Source organism: Sciurus vulgaris (assembly GCF_902686455.1).
Source record: "Sciurus vulgaris genome assembly, chromosome: 3".
Taxonomy (NCBI): Eukaryota; Metazoa; Chordata; class Mammalia; order Rodentia; family Sciuridae; genus Sciurus; species Sciurus vulgaris.
Genome location: NC_136463.1, coordinates 59,884,968 through 59,902,614, shown reverse-complemented (window position 1 = coordinate 59,902,614; position 17,647 = coordinate 59,884,968). Strand labels below are relative to the sequence as shown.

The 17,647-nt window shown below is 42.3% G+C and overlaps 1 protein-coding gene across 4 annotated transcripts in view; it reads right to left on the bottom strand.

The window, feature by feature from the left end:
- Positions 1 to 479: 479 nt before the first annotated feature.
- The window catches only part of ANKFY1 (ankyrin repeat and FYVE domain containing 1), a 90,909-nt gene continuing 73,741 nt past the window's right edge, over positions 480 to 17,647 (bottom strand). For 3 of the 4 annotated variants that reach the window (XM_079130778.1, XM_079130780.1, XM_079130779.1), the window contains 9 exons: positions 17,350 to 17,506; positions 15,404 to 15,604; positions 13,466 to 13,642; positions 10,729 to 10,876; positions 10,175 to 10,265; positions 9,704 to 9,828; positions 8,078 to 8,224; positions 5,622 to 5,712; positions 480 to 5,077 (listed from right to left, as the gene is read on the bottom strand). In XM_079130778.1, coding sequence (XP_078986904.1) covers positions 4,945 to 5,077; positions 5,622 to 5,712; positions 8,078 to 8,224; positions 9,704 to 9,828; positions 10,175 to 10,265; positions 10,729 to 10,876; positions 13,466 to 13,642; positions 15,404 to 15,604; positions 17,350 to 17,506 — 1,270 coding nt within the window. In that variant the 3' untranslated portion in view covers positions 480 to 4,944. The remainder of the gene's footprint in view (positions 5,078 to 5,621; positions 5,713 to 8,077; positions 8,225 to 9,703; positions 9,829 to 10,174; positions 10,266 to 10,728; positions 10,877 to 13,465; positions 13,643 to 15,403; positions 15,605 to 17,349; positions 17,507 to 17,647) is intronic. The other variant, XR_013762385.1, reaches the window with a different exon arrangement.

Genomic DNA, 17,647 nt, shown 5'->3' with positions numbered 1-17,647 from the left:
AGGTGCCTGATCTCTGGCCAAAGCAAAAATTCTGAACCCAGGTTTCAGGACAAATTGTCCAGCCTCAGGCACCTGCTCAGCTCCTTGCTCGATGAGAGTTCATTTCTTCTTTGATGCCAACCACTTACTTAGTGGTAAAGAACTTCCCTCATATCAGAGCAAATGAGTCAAAAAAAAATAAGTTGTTTTAATGATCCAAAGGACTCTGCCACAAGCTGGTAATTACTGGAGAATGCCTCTCTTCTCTTTCCAGTAAAGGGTGACCCTGGGAAAAACCGCAGAGGAGGGCATTGTAAGCTCATGGCCCACAAATGACAGAGGCAGGAGATGTGAAGGAAACCTCAGATCAGCGAGTTTTCCTTTATTCTGCAGCAAAGTCAGTCAATCAGACACGGGAGTTCTCATTTTCTGGGTATGGAGATGGCCCCCAGGATATAGGAGTCAGGATTTTATAGTTTCATTGGAGACGGCGATGTGCAGTTTGGACAGTTGGGGGCTAGTTGTGCAGGTTAAAACTTTAACTTAGGAAGGTAGTTGTAAAAAGGTTGAAACTCACTGTTAGTGCAATCAAGTGTTTTGAGGGTCAGGTGAGCTACTAGATTTGTAGAGGGACTTTATGAATCACTAAATTTTCATTTGTGAGCCCTTAAAGCTTCCCTAGTTTGCTCTGAAGCCTGTGGTGCCAGACTTCCTTTCAAACCTCAGCCAGCAGGAAACTTACCATGAAGGGATCTCCTTGAGTTGCTCCTAAATAATGGAGCCAAGGGGTTATTTCCAGGGTCCTTTCAAGAACTTCCATGGAGACAGAGACTGAGACTATACATTGCCATACACTGAAAAGTCTGGGTCCAGAGCACAGAATTTCAGGCAGCCACTTGCTTTCCCTAAAATAGCTACTTTCTGACTTGCTATCACCAGATATGTTTCTGGAAAAATATTGGAATTCAAATGTTCCTAGAGGGTAGCTGTTAAAAGAAATTTATTCACATCAAGAGTTTTTGTTTGTTTTTAATGCTTCTTGGTACTTCTGCATTAGAAGTAACTACAAATGTCTTATTAAATTTTCCACTTGAAATGCACAATTTTACCTCATTTTATTATAAGGAATTGTTACAGAAAATGCAAGTATCAGCATTTGAAAAATACATTCCATTACACGGACTCCAAAAAAAAAAAAAAATGCTGATAAGCGCCATGGTCCTATATGATGCCATTATCCCACACTGAGCACCACCCCAAGTGACATGGAAGCCAAGGTGATCAACCCAAATGTGTACCTGCAGTTTCTGCCCAGCTACTGCCCTTGCCCTTGGTACCAAAGGGTTGTCATGAACAGCCAACTCCACACATCTGTCCAAAAGACAAGTCATTCAGTCAAGCAATCTCAAGACTCCTTAGCTACAGAGAACCAATGTTGTCAATTGTAACAGGTTAATATATTATTTGTGACACACAAAAGAGAAACTGTACAGGTGATGATCTTCCAAAGAAAATCTTTAAGGCATCTACAACTTCTGGGGATTTAAGTGTTTTGTTTATATCTGGTCAGATACTCAGCGCTTCACTAAATCACTGCCACAGGGTGTAGCTTGGCTTTGGGTGCCTGGGTAAGCATTTCCTCTCTGCTGGCTCCTCTCCCCAGTTGGGAGGGAAAGCTCTGGTGCTTCAGGTAGTTCTTCTGGGGCTTTGGTGAAGGAAGCAAGTGTGTCTATCAATCATGGAAGTGTACATTTATTTGTGCATGCCACTGTCACCTGGATGTTTGTTTTGCCTCAGGTCTTTACATAATTCAGAAGTGTTCTTTTTTTCCGGATGAAGGAAACCTAGGTGGAGCTCAGTATTCTTTCTGCTCCCAAGTCTTCCCTCCCCTCCATGCTTATGGACAAGATTAGCATAGGAACAGTTCAATACAACACAGGAGACATGAATTGGGAAGAGTGGCAAGACCACATGCACACTGAGCTCCACATAGGGGCCCATTCGGGGGTACAGGGTAAAGCTGATCAGGGTGGTCAGAAGTGACTCAAGGCTCTGAGGTAGAGGACTGTTGGTCACGTGGACCCCACTCCTTGGAGAGAATGTGGCAGGTGAACTGAGCAATCTAATTCAGCCTGGACTAAACTGGTAATTGGGGTTGACAGTGCACAGGCCCAAAACTGCAAATGGAACACATGTTCTAATACATCATTCAGTGAGACACCACTGAAAAGATAACTGAAACTAGAGTCCTAACTGTAGGCACTTAAGTTTGTGGGACATTTTTATGTTAGAGGATCACAGCAAATTAGTTTAAGCTATTCAATTTATACATATCACATGGTTTGTACCTCTGTCTTAAGAAAAAACGACTGTTAAGAATACACGTATAAGTCTGAAAATGAGTAAAGAGGCAGTTACAGAGCTAATTCAGCATAACAATGTTGAATGATGCAGCAAATTATATTTCAGTAAAGTTTATTCTTCCTGCTCTATTCATTCACAATCGGCAACTTTCCAAATGAATAAATTTTTTGCTACTACTAGTACTCAAGCTACTGATTAAAATTTAGCAAGAACATCTAGGCAGTTTTATAGTCAAGTCTTGACAGCATGAAGAGCACAAGAGGGACACAGAGTATCTGGTCCCAGCCAGGGCAGTGTATGTTGGGGTCCCACAGGGCAGCTACCCCTCAAAGAGCCTGCTGAGTACAGCCCAGTGAGCAGCAGTGTGGTCAGGGAGATTTTCTAAGACTCGGGAAAGAGGCTTATCCTATCACTACATGAATGCACCAATGCAGAACTCAAAATACGTTCCCCCCATCCATGGTTGTGAGTACCATTGCTATCCCTGGACTCTGAATAGAAGCTTGAATCAACACATTTTAAACATGATCTTTCAAGATTTTAAATGCAATTACAGGCAAGATTGTTATTGAAACTGGGATGGTAGAGCAAGGGCAGAACAATCAGCTTCATCCCCGATTGAATTTCTGTCCTTCCCTTTCCACTGTGAACATTCAAAGAATAAGTGTATATGTACCGACCATCTCAATTCATATCTGAACCATAACTATTTTGCTTTCTAAATGTCAAGCTACTTAATGAAGCCCTATATCCTTGAGGATCTTTTCAGGCAACAGAAAATGGAAACTGACCACATGCTTAAACATGGTCAATTTGCCAAGACTTGGTCAAATTTTCTATAAAAATTCTGTATGAAATATATCACAGACTGGGGAAGGGAAACTTTTCTCATTTTTTTTCAAACATTGTGCACAAGCTCATATTAACATAGAAAGCATATATATCTTATAAATCACAGAAATATTTTTTAAAAGTAGCACTCTGGTTTATCAGCTCATTTTACACACATATGTAGGCAATAGAATGTTTAAGTCTACAGCAACACAGAGGACATACTACTATCCAAAAGAGAAACAAACAAAACAGGGATGTTGCAAAATCATACTCAGTCCCTTTTATATATATATCCATACTTCATTAATGCAAAAAAAATGTAGTGGTTGTTAAGTGTCTGAAAAAATCAGTATGTATGATTGAGATTTTTAATCTCTGAGTATAACTGTATAGCACATATTGTTCATCTCAGAATTGTATATTTTTAAAAAGCAGTGGTAAAAGTTTCTTTTTCAATATGCATTTTTAAAAAACTGGCCAAACCTTCAAAAGAAAAGAAATATACCTCAGGGTTAATAAGATGTACCAGCAGCGACTAAGGCCCAAATGAGTTCTGGAGGCCTTATTCAGCAATCAAGTCAGAGCCTTCCAAAACAGGTTGCACACACTTGGCCAGGGCCTTCAGCTGTTGGCTTATGGGACATGCAAGCGACACAGAACTGGGACCAACAGCACTAACAGCGAAACCAGGGGAGGTTTCAGCAAGAAGCATTATGTCAAGGAGACAGGATCTACCAGCCTGAGGCTAGAGATGGCACTGGGGCTATAGTCTTGTTGGTCCCCCTTCTGGGCACTTGGCCTTCTTGCTCTAAGAGACACGCGGCAGTAGTTTTTCCTTTAACATTAGGGTGGGCTGGGATCCAGCCACAGCTGAACATTAGAATCACTGATGTGAGGAGAATGTGTGAGGGTATTTTTGATTATGGATTTTTATATCGGAATCACCAATGATGCAGCTATATAAAAAGTGCAGCACAATAAAAGTGCATTTCCTCCACCACTCTCTTAGTGGCAGAGTGACTGAGGACTCCACAGACAGGACGCAGCAAGACGAGAGAATCAGACAGCTGCTAGGAGGTGTCAAGCTGCCACACTGTACTCCTGACACCTGGGCAGCATGAACACTGGTAAAGCTTTCAGTTGTTAAGGCCACGATTTTTCAGCTCTCATCTTTGAACCCTGTTTAGAAAGATTTCACCTTTTTAAAAGGGGCAGCTTACTAAAAATACAGCTTAACTTTAAAAAAAAAAAAAAAAAAAGAAAGAAAAGAAGAAAAGACTTCAGGGCAAGAGGATCCTATTAACTTTACAAAAACACCGCAAAAAAGTCCAGAGCCACTTACCCTAGAGTGAAGCCAGCTCTCACGAAGCAGCCAGCTTCCCAATCTGTTAGGCTCTGCCTTGTAAGCCAGCCCAGGCAGGAAGACTTAGGAATGCTCTGAGATGGACACTGAGCTACTGGAGGGAAAATGTTTTCAAAGTGTCCTTGTATGTTGCTAGCAGAATGGGGTCTAATTCCTATCATGTTTACCACTCAGGCTAAATGGCCTGATCCAATTAGTGAGACATCTAATGAAATTGATCACAGTCTGACACACTGACAATCATACAGAATCACTTGAAATGAGATCATGGTCCTTAATTGTTCCAGTATTGCCGCAGGAAGATGACTGCCAGCTCCTGCTCTAGGTGGGGGTGAGTGGGGCAGGCTGGTGAGCAGAGCAGCTGCTGGGGAGGTGATGGGGATGTGGCCTGGGCATCCTGGGAGCTAAGAGACTCCACCTAGTGTCAGTACATCAAAGCAAATGTTGCAGACTCGCACAGGCTTGTTCAGATCAAACTTTATAATAGGAATTTCCTTGGTAGAACATTTATGGCAAAGAAGACGTCCGCAGTGCCGACTGTGGAAGCAAAGAAAGGAAGTATGAGAGGAAACCTTGAGAAGAGACTGCTGGACACGGGCAGACAAGACTCTGTGGTCAATTCTGCCAGTACCAATCAAGTTACACCTGTTCATGCATAACTTTTAGTCTATAAAAACAAAATTCTAGCCAATAGTTGAGCCCAAGCAATACAGAAAGCTTCAATTAAAGATAATGAGCAGTTCAACAAACAAAACGGCTCACTTTTTAATGGGAGCAGCTCCTTAGTCCTCTCAGTACAGTAGCGTACACTCAGGCACGCTGTGAGGGCAGTAACTCAGCTCTGCTGTAAGCCCAGGGCAAATGACGTAGGCCTGACAGGCTGCCTGAGACCTGTGTGCTGTAGCAGCCATCAGGAAAACTACCAGTTGGAGTGCTCCCTGCCTTAACTACATCTCAGAAGGACCTTGTTTGGTCCTATCATTTCATCATTCCATTTGGTACAAGTTTTGCCTGGGAAAGGACAGGACCCTGTAAAGTTCATAGCTTTCATGGAAAAGGCATGTGATAGCAGAGGTCTTACCAATGATGCTTACGAGTTGTGACTCCAAACTTGGCAGTGCACTCGTAGCAGTTGGAGCCATCACACCATGGAGGTTCCTTGGACAGCATGTCTGTAACACACACAAAAGAATAGTTCCTGCCAAATGGTGACTGTGCTGGGAAAGACATAGGGCAGCAGGAGCAGGGAAACAAACCAGCTAACAGCACTGCAGCATGATGGGAGGGAAGAAGGAAAGGAAGGATGTACTCTAACATGGCCAGGAGAAGCTTCTCATAGACTATGGACTATCAACCCTCATCAGGTAGTCCAGGAGAGGAGGTAACACTGTTCAACATGGGGAAACACCCAGGAGAGATAGATGATTCAGGGCAGCTGGTGAATGAGGTATGGTGGGGAAAGCAGAGACCACACAGCTAGAGAGATTGGGGGGCAGGAGGGGTGGCCAGGGGAACACAGCAGAGAGGACCAAGGCAAAAGAAATTGAAGGGACAGAATCTGTGAGATGTGGGGCCTGAAAGGGAGTGCAAAATATGAGGGAGGCAGGGAGGAAGCAGGTGATTCCCACATTTAAACCTAAAGAAAGAACTAGAGCAGATGAGTTCAGTTTCACATTCCAAGTTGGGAGTTAGCAGAGGAGATAACCATCACAAGTACTTATGTACTGAGCTCTAACTGCATGCCAAGCACTGTGCTGACCACTCTGTAAAAAGTAACTGAGCTCATGGGGAGGAAGCAGCACATGGGCCAGTCACCTTCTAACTGAGCACTTTTGAATACAGGTACCACAATGGGTATATGCTCCAAGCTCTCAAAAGGCCAACAAAGTGCATGGCACCTGGAAAACTAAAGAAGACTAGGTATCACAAACACTATGCTTTAAAAGAGTTTAACTGACACATAGTAACTATACATATTTATGGGTTACAGTGTGATAATTCAATACATGTATACTGTACAATAATTAAATCAGGGTAACTAGCATTTCCTCTCCTAAAACATTTATCATTTCTATGTGTTGGGAACCTTCAAATTCCTTTCTTCTAGTTCTTTATAAAATATATTAAAAAAGGGCATAGACTACAGCACCTCACTATGCTATAGAACACGAGAACTTATTCCTTCTAACTTCTAACTGTATTTTGGTATACTTTATCCACCCATTCTCTAGCGCTCCAATGCTATTCCCTTATAGCCTCTAGTGACTGACCATTCTTCTGCTCTCTACTTCCAGGAAATCGACATTTTGTTTTTTGTACTGGAGATTGAACCCCGGGGCGCTCAACCAGCCCATTTTTGTACTTTATTTAAAGACGGAGTCTTACTGAGTTGATTAAGGCCTTGATAAGTTGCTGAAGCAGGTTTTGAACTTGTGATCCTCCGAGCTGCTGGGATTACAGGCATGCGCCATCATGCCTGGCTCCAGCCCTTTTATTTTGAGTTAGGGTCTCACTAAGTTGCTTAGGGCCTTTCTATATTGCTGAGGCTGGCTGGCCTCAAACTTGTAATCCTCCTGCCTTAGCCTCCCAGGTCACTGGGATTAGGTATGTGTCATAGCACCTGGCTTGAAATAAACTTCTTTAGCTTCCACACAGGAGTGAGAACATTTGGTATTTTTCTGTGCCTGGTTTACTTCACTTAAAATAATGTCCTCAGAGTTGATCCATGTTGCTGCACATAACAAGATTTCATTCTTATTTATGGCTGAAGAGAATTCTACTTTATATATCCACATGTTCTTTATCCATTCATCCATATCCTGACTACTGAAATGCCATGCTTGAATGATGATTCTGCACAACCAGCTTTGTGCTGGTGCCAGTAACCCTCATGAAGATCACATAGTTATAAGTATTTCTAAGCAAATTACTCTGCTTAGGGTCTCCACTGCCTTTGATGACAGTACATGTCCTGGAGGCATTCTGGTTCTTGCTATCACCTCAGCAGGAAGGAGTAAAAACTTGCAAGTAAGAAATCAAGAATGAAGCACTCCTCCACAAAAGGAACCAGAAAAGGAAGCATCAGTGAGGGATGAAGCAAGGCTATATTAAAGGCTGTAGAGACTGACTCAGCCAAAGGAGGGCAGGTGTACAGACAAGCAGCCAGGAGACATGTTAGGGTGATCTGCCTAGTGCTTATGCATTTCTGGAAGGTTCAGGGAAGTTGGAAACTGCATATCACTCTAAAAAGAGACTGCTAACAATGACCTTCTCCAACATTATTCAAAGTTCCTTTACCCATTCACAGAAACAGTCCTATATGATACAAGGAAACTGTATATTCAGTTCTTATGGTAAGACATTATGAGATTTAAAGATCATCAATACACCGGGCGAATAGCTCAGCCTGCAGAGCACTTGCTGAGCGTGTGCACAGGCCTGGGTTCGAATCCCCAGCCCCTCGGAAGAAAGCAAAAAAGATCAACAATAAGCTAGAAAATCACTAAAGCACTAAAAAAGCACAAAAGAGGCACTCACCTAATAGTCTAAACAGAAGTTGCTTGGTGGCAACCTGGTAGTTGAAAATATTGACACCTTGGTTATTATTCACCCCAAGACGAGCCCCAGATCGGACGATGGCACGGCACAAGTTGGCATTCCCTTTCATGTATGCTAAGAGCAGCACTGGAAAATAAAACCACAGGTAAGGTTACATCCCATCTGGCCCCAGCCAGGGATTGACCAAGATTAGGTAGAGGATAGATGAGGGTAGGACATTGGTTAGGAAAGTCCTCAAAGACACACAGAGGATGTAAGGCTCCAGTGAGACCTCCAATAAAAGATCCAGCCACAAGTCAAGGGATTTTAGAGTAGCTACAGTTCCAGAGCTTTGGCTATGAGAGAACTGAGGTAAGGATCCGATGCTGAAGGAAAAACATTGTTGTCTCAGATGCCTTCCTCTGGCATGTACCACGAAGGACAAAGCTCTTTTCACAAAATGTAATAAAATCTGAAGACCTATGACTTGTATATATATGGTGTCAAAAAAGTAAATCGGTATAGGGAATATGTTCCAGAAAGTTCTTTCACCTAATGGACTCTCTCCTATATGAAAGTACAGGCTACAGGGAATATGAAATTCAGGCCCTGGCCTAACTCTTCTACTGGCCTTCTCCAAGAACAATTTCAGCTAACCACAGCTCCCTGTGCTTACCTTTACCAGATGCTTTATTTATATTCTTGACTCTCAAAATGATGCAGGAAGAGGAGAGTTATTGTTCCCATTATCAAATAAGGAAACAGGCACAGAGAGATTAGCAAATTTACTCAGTCATTCTGCTAAAATATGATAGAGCTAGGCATGTGAAACCTGTAAACTGGAAGCCTGGACATGAAGCCCTTCCCTACTGCCTGTGGTCCTGCTCCAGGGCAATGATGCTCCCTGAACATATGCTGGGTCCAGCAGCTCACTCCAAGGAGCTAACTCCTTTGAAGCTCAGGGCCATCACTGACAACTCAAAAAACATGTTCATGTATCAAGGCCAATAAGAACTAGTGACAAAATACTGGATTCTCTGCTAACGTTCAGAGTACCCAGTGGTGACTGTTTTTCTGTGAAGGCCATGGAGACTGCCTGGTGTCAGGGTAGATGTGAATGAATGGGAATGCAGCAAAACAAAGGTGTTTAGAGAGCATCCACTAGGGGGAAAGAGACTGATCATCATCATGTCTTTTTGAGCCCTATTTCCTTACCTGAAAAATGGAAACACAACTATGTGAACTGCTTACCTCATGGGGTTGGTTGTTTTGAGTGTTCAATATGAACCCATATGCAAAAGTACCTCATGAAAAGCTAAATAAATGAACATGGTGACTACTTGGGAAAGGCCCTGGTTAACTGTACAAAAAGTAGACAAGGGTAATAAAAACAGATGGGCAAGCCTATTTTGACATAGGTATGCTTCCAGATCACTAGATGCACTTCAGATGTTAGACACTCCAAATTCCATGACAGGGATCTTTCACAGATTTTGAGAATGTCTAAATGAAATGCACTGAGCTAAATGCCCTTAGATAAGGAATGACCTATGAGCCTGGGCTCTTGTTTATCCAAGAAGCAAGGTGCACAAATGAGACAGGTCATATACACACTTCATTACATACCTGTGTTTCCTTCTGCATCTGGTTTATCTAAAGGATACTCAGGCATACACTCTAAGAAGAGATCAAAGATGGCTGCTGCATTCTCTTTGCCATATTGTCCCAAAATGTGCAGTGGTGACTGGCCTCTAATAAAACAAATTGGAAAAGTTAGATGTATCTACCATGGGCATCACACATCAAAAGATAAGGAATTTCCTGAGTTCTGTGGTGCTAGATAAATCTAAGGGACACTTAACAGGTCAAAAAAGATTTTCTAAATAGTTGTTTTTTTTTTTTTTTTTTTAATGTTCTAGATGGACACAATACCTTGATCTTATTTATTTATTTATTTATTTTTATGTGGTGCTAATCAAGTGCCCCAGTGGCAAGTGTGGCAGTGTGCATCAAGGGAGGCACCAGCAACCACTAGTTCTGAGGAATATGCCAGGTGATGCGGAGCCCAGGTCTCTGCTCTGGACCAGACACACTCACCTCAGATTAAAGGCTTCGGCATCTACTGTGCACTCTGTCAGGAGAACCCGGATGTTGTTGAGCCGACCATGCATGACGGCAAGATGAAGAGCTGGGGAGTAAATCCTCTTACTGTGCAAGCCCAGAGCACATGCAGAAAAAGTCTCAGCTCCTCCCCACCCTCACAAACCCCCTCTAAATGAGACTCAGCCAGAATAGTGACCAACTCCAAGTACAAAGCCATCCTTTCCCCTATTGCTACCCACAAGAATAAGTCATAAATGCAACCTCGTGTCTTTATTTCTGTTTTGTAAGTCTCAAAGGTGAGACTTCATAGTTTCAGAAAAAGCCATTTTAGGCTTCAGGGTTACCAATCAGATTGGGAGGCTGTCCAAGGCCTCATCAGTGGCAGGATGGATACCCTGTCCAGAGCTTTCCTATCAGAACTCTGTACCTATACAAGCCAACCTCCCTGATGGGGAGTAGACCCAAGGGTACAGCATACCTCCACTCCCAAAATAGAGGGATTGCTTAAGGCATGTAAAATTGTACATAAAGCAATGGCTAGGAATTACCATTATTTCCATTCTCATCCACAGCAGCAAAGTCCACTCCATTCTCTAGGAGGACTGAGCAGATGGTGGGTAGGTCCTGCTGAGCAGCAAGATGGAGGGCAGTTTGGCGGTGCTTTGTTAATTCATTCACCTTGGCTCCTGCAAGAAGCTATTGAAGTTGATTATTGGAGTGGCCTGCCTGTCTGTCACAATCACATTTCCACTTATGGGGGCCAGGCCTGCCTCTCTCTCTTCCGATATCCACTGAGACCAATGGTTCACCCTGCTGGCAAAGCTGGGTGCACCAGGGCCTCAGACAGTCCTGGTGAGGAAACCGAGTAAAACCTGTACCCATAGAAAATGAGCAGTTAGCTATCAAAATGTTCTGCAGCTATTCCCTGGGGAAAAGAAGTTCTATTTTAGGACTCTGGTATATAAAAACTGTAAAAGGCTGAAGCGATACTCATGCTACTACATAAGGTTATCCACTGCTTATAACAGTAAAAATTGACAGCAAAAAGGGACTGGCTATAAAAATTCAAATATACAAATAATAAAGTAAGGTGGCCATTATTATGCTAAATATATATGAATTAACAAAGAAAGATGAAAACCACATAGTAAATTAAAATTTTAAAAGGCAGCTCTTTCTGCCATCTTGGAGCCTGTGGAGACCTACTGGGAACAGGACTTCTAAAAGCAAGTGTGTTTGGAAGATTATGGTGCAAGGCCATTTTTGTAGGCATATGTGGAGTCTCTGGAACCAAAAGTAGCCTCCTGTTCTTAAAATTAAGATGTTTATACTTGGGATGAAACTAAATTCTACTCTATGGGCAAGAGTTGTGCTTATGTATAAAAAGCAATGAATACCACTATATACAATTGTAATGCACCAATAAAAAATGTGGGGAAAAAAAAAAGCAATGAAATACACAATGACTCCTGATAGCAAACTGAATGAAACCAGCACAATCTGGGAAAAGGTAACTTGGGCCCATGGAAACAGTAAGAGTTTGTGCCAAATCCTAAAGAAATCTTCCAGCTAAGGATACCAGGCCCAGAACTCATGTGATGCTGTACCCTTCAAGGATTTAAATTAATAAAAAGTAAATAAATAAAAATGGGTTTTGTGCTAAAAAACCAAACCAAACCAAAACAACAACGATTAAAAAAAAAACAAAAAAAACAAAAAAAAACAAAAAAAACAAAGGCAAGTTAGAAGATAGCTTGGTTTCATTTGGAGACAGATATGTACATACACAGGCATGCACGTGCACACAGATAAAGATATACTTTGAATGTGTTCAAAAGCATAGCCATGTGCTGAAATGACACTTTGTTCAACAATGGAACACATATATGAAGATGGTAAGATTCTATTGCTTAGTGACATGGCAGCCATCTTTGTGTAAGCATACCCTTTTTTTCATTTCTCTTTTTGTACTAGGGATTGAACCCAGGAGTGCTTTACCACTGAGCTATCCCCTCAGTCCTTTTTATTTTTTATTTTGAGATAGGGTCTCACTAAGTTGCCCAGGCTGGTCTCAAACTTGTGATCCTCCTGCCACAGCTGCTGAGTCACTGGGCTTTTTAAAGGCATGTGCCACCACCCCCAGCTGTAAGCACACTCAATGAAGCTGGTACAATGACAAAAACACCTATAGATAGTATTCTTAGAACATAACCCTGTTCAGCTATAAATGACTATACAACAAACTCTGAGGAGAGCTGGGAGTGAAAGGGAGATACTGTTTTATACCGTTATATTCCATGATGATCATGTATCATTTTCATTCTTTTTTTTTTTAAGTACCAGGGATTGAACCCAGAGGCGCTCAACCACTGAGCCATATCCCCAATCCTTTTTTGTGTTTTATTTAGAGACAGGGTCTTACTGAGTGGCTTAGAGCTTCACTAAGTTGCTGAGGCTCGCTTAATCCTCCTGCCTCAGCCTCCCAAACCTCTGAGATTACAGGCATGCACCACCATACCCAGCTCATACTATTTTTTTAAAAGAGTACAAATTACAGAATCAAAGGCAGAAAGGACCTTTAAATAATATCCTGCCTGTTCATTTAGTATTTGAAATTCACTCATCACCATCTACTTTCTGACAAAGTTACAAAGGCAGTTGCTTTTACACAAAATTACACAAAATACAGAGTATTACACAAAATACTCTGTAGTTTGCAGGTACAGCCCAGTTTGCCTCTTCCAGGGTCTGCTACTACTCCCCCAGGTTCCTCTATCTGTGGGTACAAGCATTTACCTCTGGCAGAATCTAGACACTGGTGAGCGGCTCTTATTCTTCAACTGGACTAGCATCCCCAGAACTCTTGGGACCCAATCAAATCACTCATAGACAAGATCAATCACAAGTGGATATGGGACACTCCAGATAGGACATATCATAGAGGGATATCCATGGTCACTAGTGCTAAGCAAGACAGCTCTTTCAAAGTCCCAGATAAGGGCCTGACAGCAGGCAGATAATAGAAATGACGTCTACTCCCTTTCCTCTCTCACCCTGTCTCAGCTATCCAAATCCTACTGGCACTCAAGGCCCCATTCCAATGTGTCCCATCTGGGATGTTTTTGTTTTTGAAAAACACTTTTTAGAAAATCTTTGCAACTTGATATGTGTTTGAGTTGAGAGAGCTTTTAGAGAAGGTGCCTAGTAGGTGGGTTTGGGGGCAGGAAAACCAGAGAAGAGACCCAGGGGAATGGAAACATGCAACAATGTTTCTGTGTAACTTACCAAATTGCGGACAATAATCTCTGAGCCTGCTTGGACAGCAAGATGCAAAGGAGTCAACTTGGAAGCATCCTGGACTCTGGAATTCACATTAGCCTGGACACTGATCAAGAACAGGACACTTTCAATATCAGAGTTCTGAACTGCCACGTGAAGAAAATTTCGGCCCTTGTTATCCACCTAAGGCAATAAGTAGGAACCAAAATATTAGTATACTCCCTTTTAAGAGTGCCTCCTGAGCTTCTACACACTGTGCTAATACTGGAGAGTCATGATGTAGTTCTTCCCTCATTTTCAGAAGTTCCCTTCCAAAAACCAATACTAAATGCCACCTCCAGCCCGGTGCCCCACGACAGACCCATTTTATGCATCTGTGCACATAACCACATGTGCATGGTCACTCTCAAGTGGTCAGGGGAAGGGAGCCACTGCATTGATCCAAGCTGCCTGGCATCCTCCTGCAGCAGAAATGAGGCATGGAAAGCTAAGAAAGAGACAAACTGAAGGAAAGAGAAAGGAAGTCACCAAAATATTGGGATACTCTGAGACAAAGGTGGAAACCAATTCTGGGAGTCTATTCACTTTGCAAAGTCAAACACCGAGTCCTAACACCACAGATAGAATGCCAGCTTGACCCTTAATTTTGTGTGTGTGTGTGTGTGTGTGGTACTGAAGATGGAACCCAGGGCTTCATGCGTGCTACTACTGAACCCCATCCCCAGTCCCAGCTTAACCTCTAAAGAGTCAAACAAAGGCTTTGGAGATTTGGGGCAAGTTTCTGTAGGTTAATACACAATGGCAGAAGGAGCCAATATAATGTCATGGACTTTGACCCACTAATGTAAAGCAGACAGTTCACTGAAATCAAACCACACCATACACTACAGTTACAGGAATTGTCATTAGTATGAGTGCTCAGGTGGAAGTGAGGAAGACACCACATGCTCCACACATACATTACCTCACACACAAATGTCCACAGCATGTGCTGGTGTAACAAGCAACGTATCTGCAAAGGACGTGGACAAACAGTACCAGTTCCATACTAGATGGAGAGGAAATGTGAGATGACTTTCTCTGCTCATGAACATTTTACACTATCTGAGTGAATGTGAGGTTAACACCTAGCAATGCAGTCACACTTACGAAAATGCTGAAGAAAGGTGATGTATGGAAGCCTGAAATACCAAGCAATAATCTAGGATTGTATTTCATTCAGGTCCCACATCTCCATTTCACCTTCATAAATGGCAATTTATAAATCTTGGTAGTATTCTACAAGCTGGCTGGAGAGTAGGGTTTCAGTGGGACTGACTAACAAACCCATTGTAGCTCCTGTCTCAGATCCATGTTTACTGTCATTTCCCATCCACTCTTTGTAGGTCAACAAGTCACCATCAAGATTTAGCAGCTGATAAAGAACCACAAAGACAAGGACAACTAAGCCAGCTAAGCTGAGTAACAATTTAACTCTTCTAAAAACACTTAGAACATCAAAACACAAGTTCCTCAAGTTCAATTTAAATCCTTTTGGTGCTCACTTTGGCAGCATATATGCTAAAATGGGAGCAATACAGAGATTAGCATGGACCCTGTGCAAGGAAAAACAAATCCTTTTAAGACATTCATCACTAAAGCAGTTAACACAGAAGCAAAAGCAGAGAATGAAGTTGGTGGTACATGCCACAGAATTCCCTTCACCAGGCCCAGCAAGCTCCCACTTCCACCTGAGAGTACATCATGACCAACATACAGGGCAGAATGATCATATCACATCTCAACTAGCACTCATAGGACATCTGAATGGTGAAGTTTTCAAAAAGCAAAGGATAATTACAAAACAAATGTCTTTATATAGAGGAGCCCTGTTAAGTGGGTGACATTTGTTTTGTCTTCTTATAAGAGGTTCTGTTGATAAAAATGGGGGTGTCAGTTACTCACCTGTTCAGCAGCTCCAGACTCTCGTTTTAGAATTGCCTCAGCTGCCTTATTGTTCTTGTAAGTCATGGCACAGGCAAATGGGGTCAGCCCTTGCCTGTCTCGTACATTCAAGTGGATATCAGGGTGAGAAATCAACAACTGAATGATGACACTGTGTTGGTTGCTGATGGCCACATGGACAGGTGTTCTGCCTTCTGCATCCTATGAGAACAAAGCACATATTTCTATGTCCGGTTGAAAGATAAAAGGAAAAATGCGAAGGAGATAGACTATCAGTTATGAGAATAAACACTACCTTCCTGTGTTTGCAATCAGCTTTTTTTTCTGTTGTTTTGTTTTTTTGTTTTGCACTGAGGATTGAACCCAGGGATGTTTTACCACTGAGCCACATCCCCATCCCTAGCCCTTTTTATTTTTTGAGACAGGGTCTTGCTAAGTTGCTTACAGCCTCGAACTTGCAATCCTCCTATCTCAGCCTCCAGAGTCCCTGGAATTACAGGTATGTGCCACTGCACCCAGCTGGCAATAAGCTTTTAAAAAGGCCAAACACAAGAATGACTGGAAGCAACACCATGCTCCAGTGACCCAGTGGCAACAGTGAGCCCAACACAAACATTTATTTTACAAGATTTGCATTTATTCTCACCTCCAAGATATACCACTCCTTATCTGGCTACAGGGTATCAGATATAAACTTTCATAGCCCAGAATACTGAAGTGCATCAAGGAACATTATACTAAACACAATACTCAGCTGGGGACTAAATCAACTCTCAGTGGAAATCTATAACTAATGGGGAGTAAGAAGGCATGGAACAATAGAGAAAACAAACATTCCTCCTGCTGTAGTAAGGACGAAGGCACAGAGAAGAAAAGCCTTAACCTGGATCATTATCATTACTAGATAAGTTATATGACTCAGAGAAAGTCATACTAAACAGGGACTTAAAAAGGGTGCCTCTGCTAAAAGCAGTGACTCTTTGCTTAGGCTGGCAGATGATCAATGGCTAAGTAAAAGCAGGATAAAGTCTGGCATCTGTGCTTTCATTTTGTATCTGTCTCTTATATTAAACTTTGTCACACTGCTCATCTTTTCATGTAGACATGTTAGTCATTTAAGGAATGTTCATCTAAAAACTGATAATACAAAGTTTATTAGCTTTAAATTTACTTAACCTATCTCATACCCCTTTAAGACTGAGGCAAGATTTGTGGCAACCTGTTTCAGTCCTAGAGTGGCACCTAGAAGTCTTTAGTCCTTGTCCTGTACCTTCCAGAAGCAGCAGGAACAATCACCCCATGGGAACTAAACTGCTAAACACAATACTCACAGGATCACAGGTCTGTATGAAGTGCTCCCAAGTCATAAAGACCTCTCCACCTACTTCACAGAACCAGGACTGAGATCAGCCAGACCACAGTGTGACCAAGACTGCTTAATTATGCATACCTTTCACACTCTGTCCAAACCCTTCCTCTATTTAACCCTAAAAGTCCTGTCAACAACCTGAGAACAGGGGATGGAGTTGTAGCTCAATGGTAGAGTGCTCGCCTAGCTGTGTGAGGCACCGGTTCAATGCTCAGCACCACATGAAAATAAAAATAAAATAGAGGTACTATGTCCAACTACAAATAAAAAAATATTAGAACAAACAAACAAAAAACAATCTAACTTAGCCTTCCCAGTATATTATACTGATTAAATTTTTTTTTCCTGCTTTTCGCCATTACCTTTTCTACTTGATGTTTTGGGTGAGTGACTGGACCTGGTCTGCTGGGACCTCTAAAGTCAAGGGTTTCTGGCCTTGGATGCTAGTAACAATATCAAAGCACTCTGTGGTACAGTAAAAGCCTTCGACAGACAACCTGCAAGGGCTCTTGTCATAAAAGGCAATTTCCCTAACTGTGCAGTTACCTCTATTTCCCTATAAAGGAGAAATACCTACCTGTGCATTTACATTGGCACCAAACTCCAGAAGACACTGCACAGTCTCTTCCAGTCCCCACGAGGCTGCCAAATGCAGGGGAGTCTGCCCATCCCTGGCTTCTTCCTCTCCTTCTCCATCAGCACCGGGCTGTCTGGGACTATTCACATCACAGCCACTGAAAGAAAAAGGGAGAAACGAAAGGCTTCCACCTCACCTACAGGCAAGTTGATAAATGGAAGGCAGTAGCCTCACCTAATCCACCAAAAAAGCTGCTACTGCCAGTCTGCCTCAAATATTAGGGTGTGGGTACAATTGC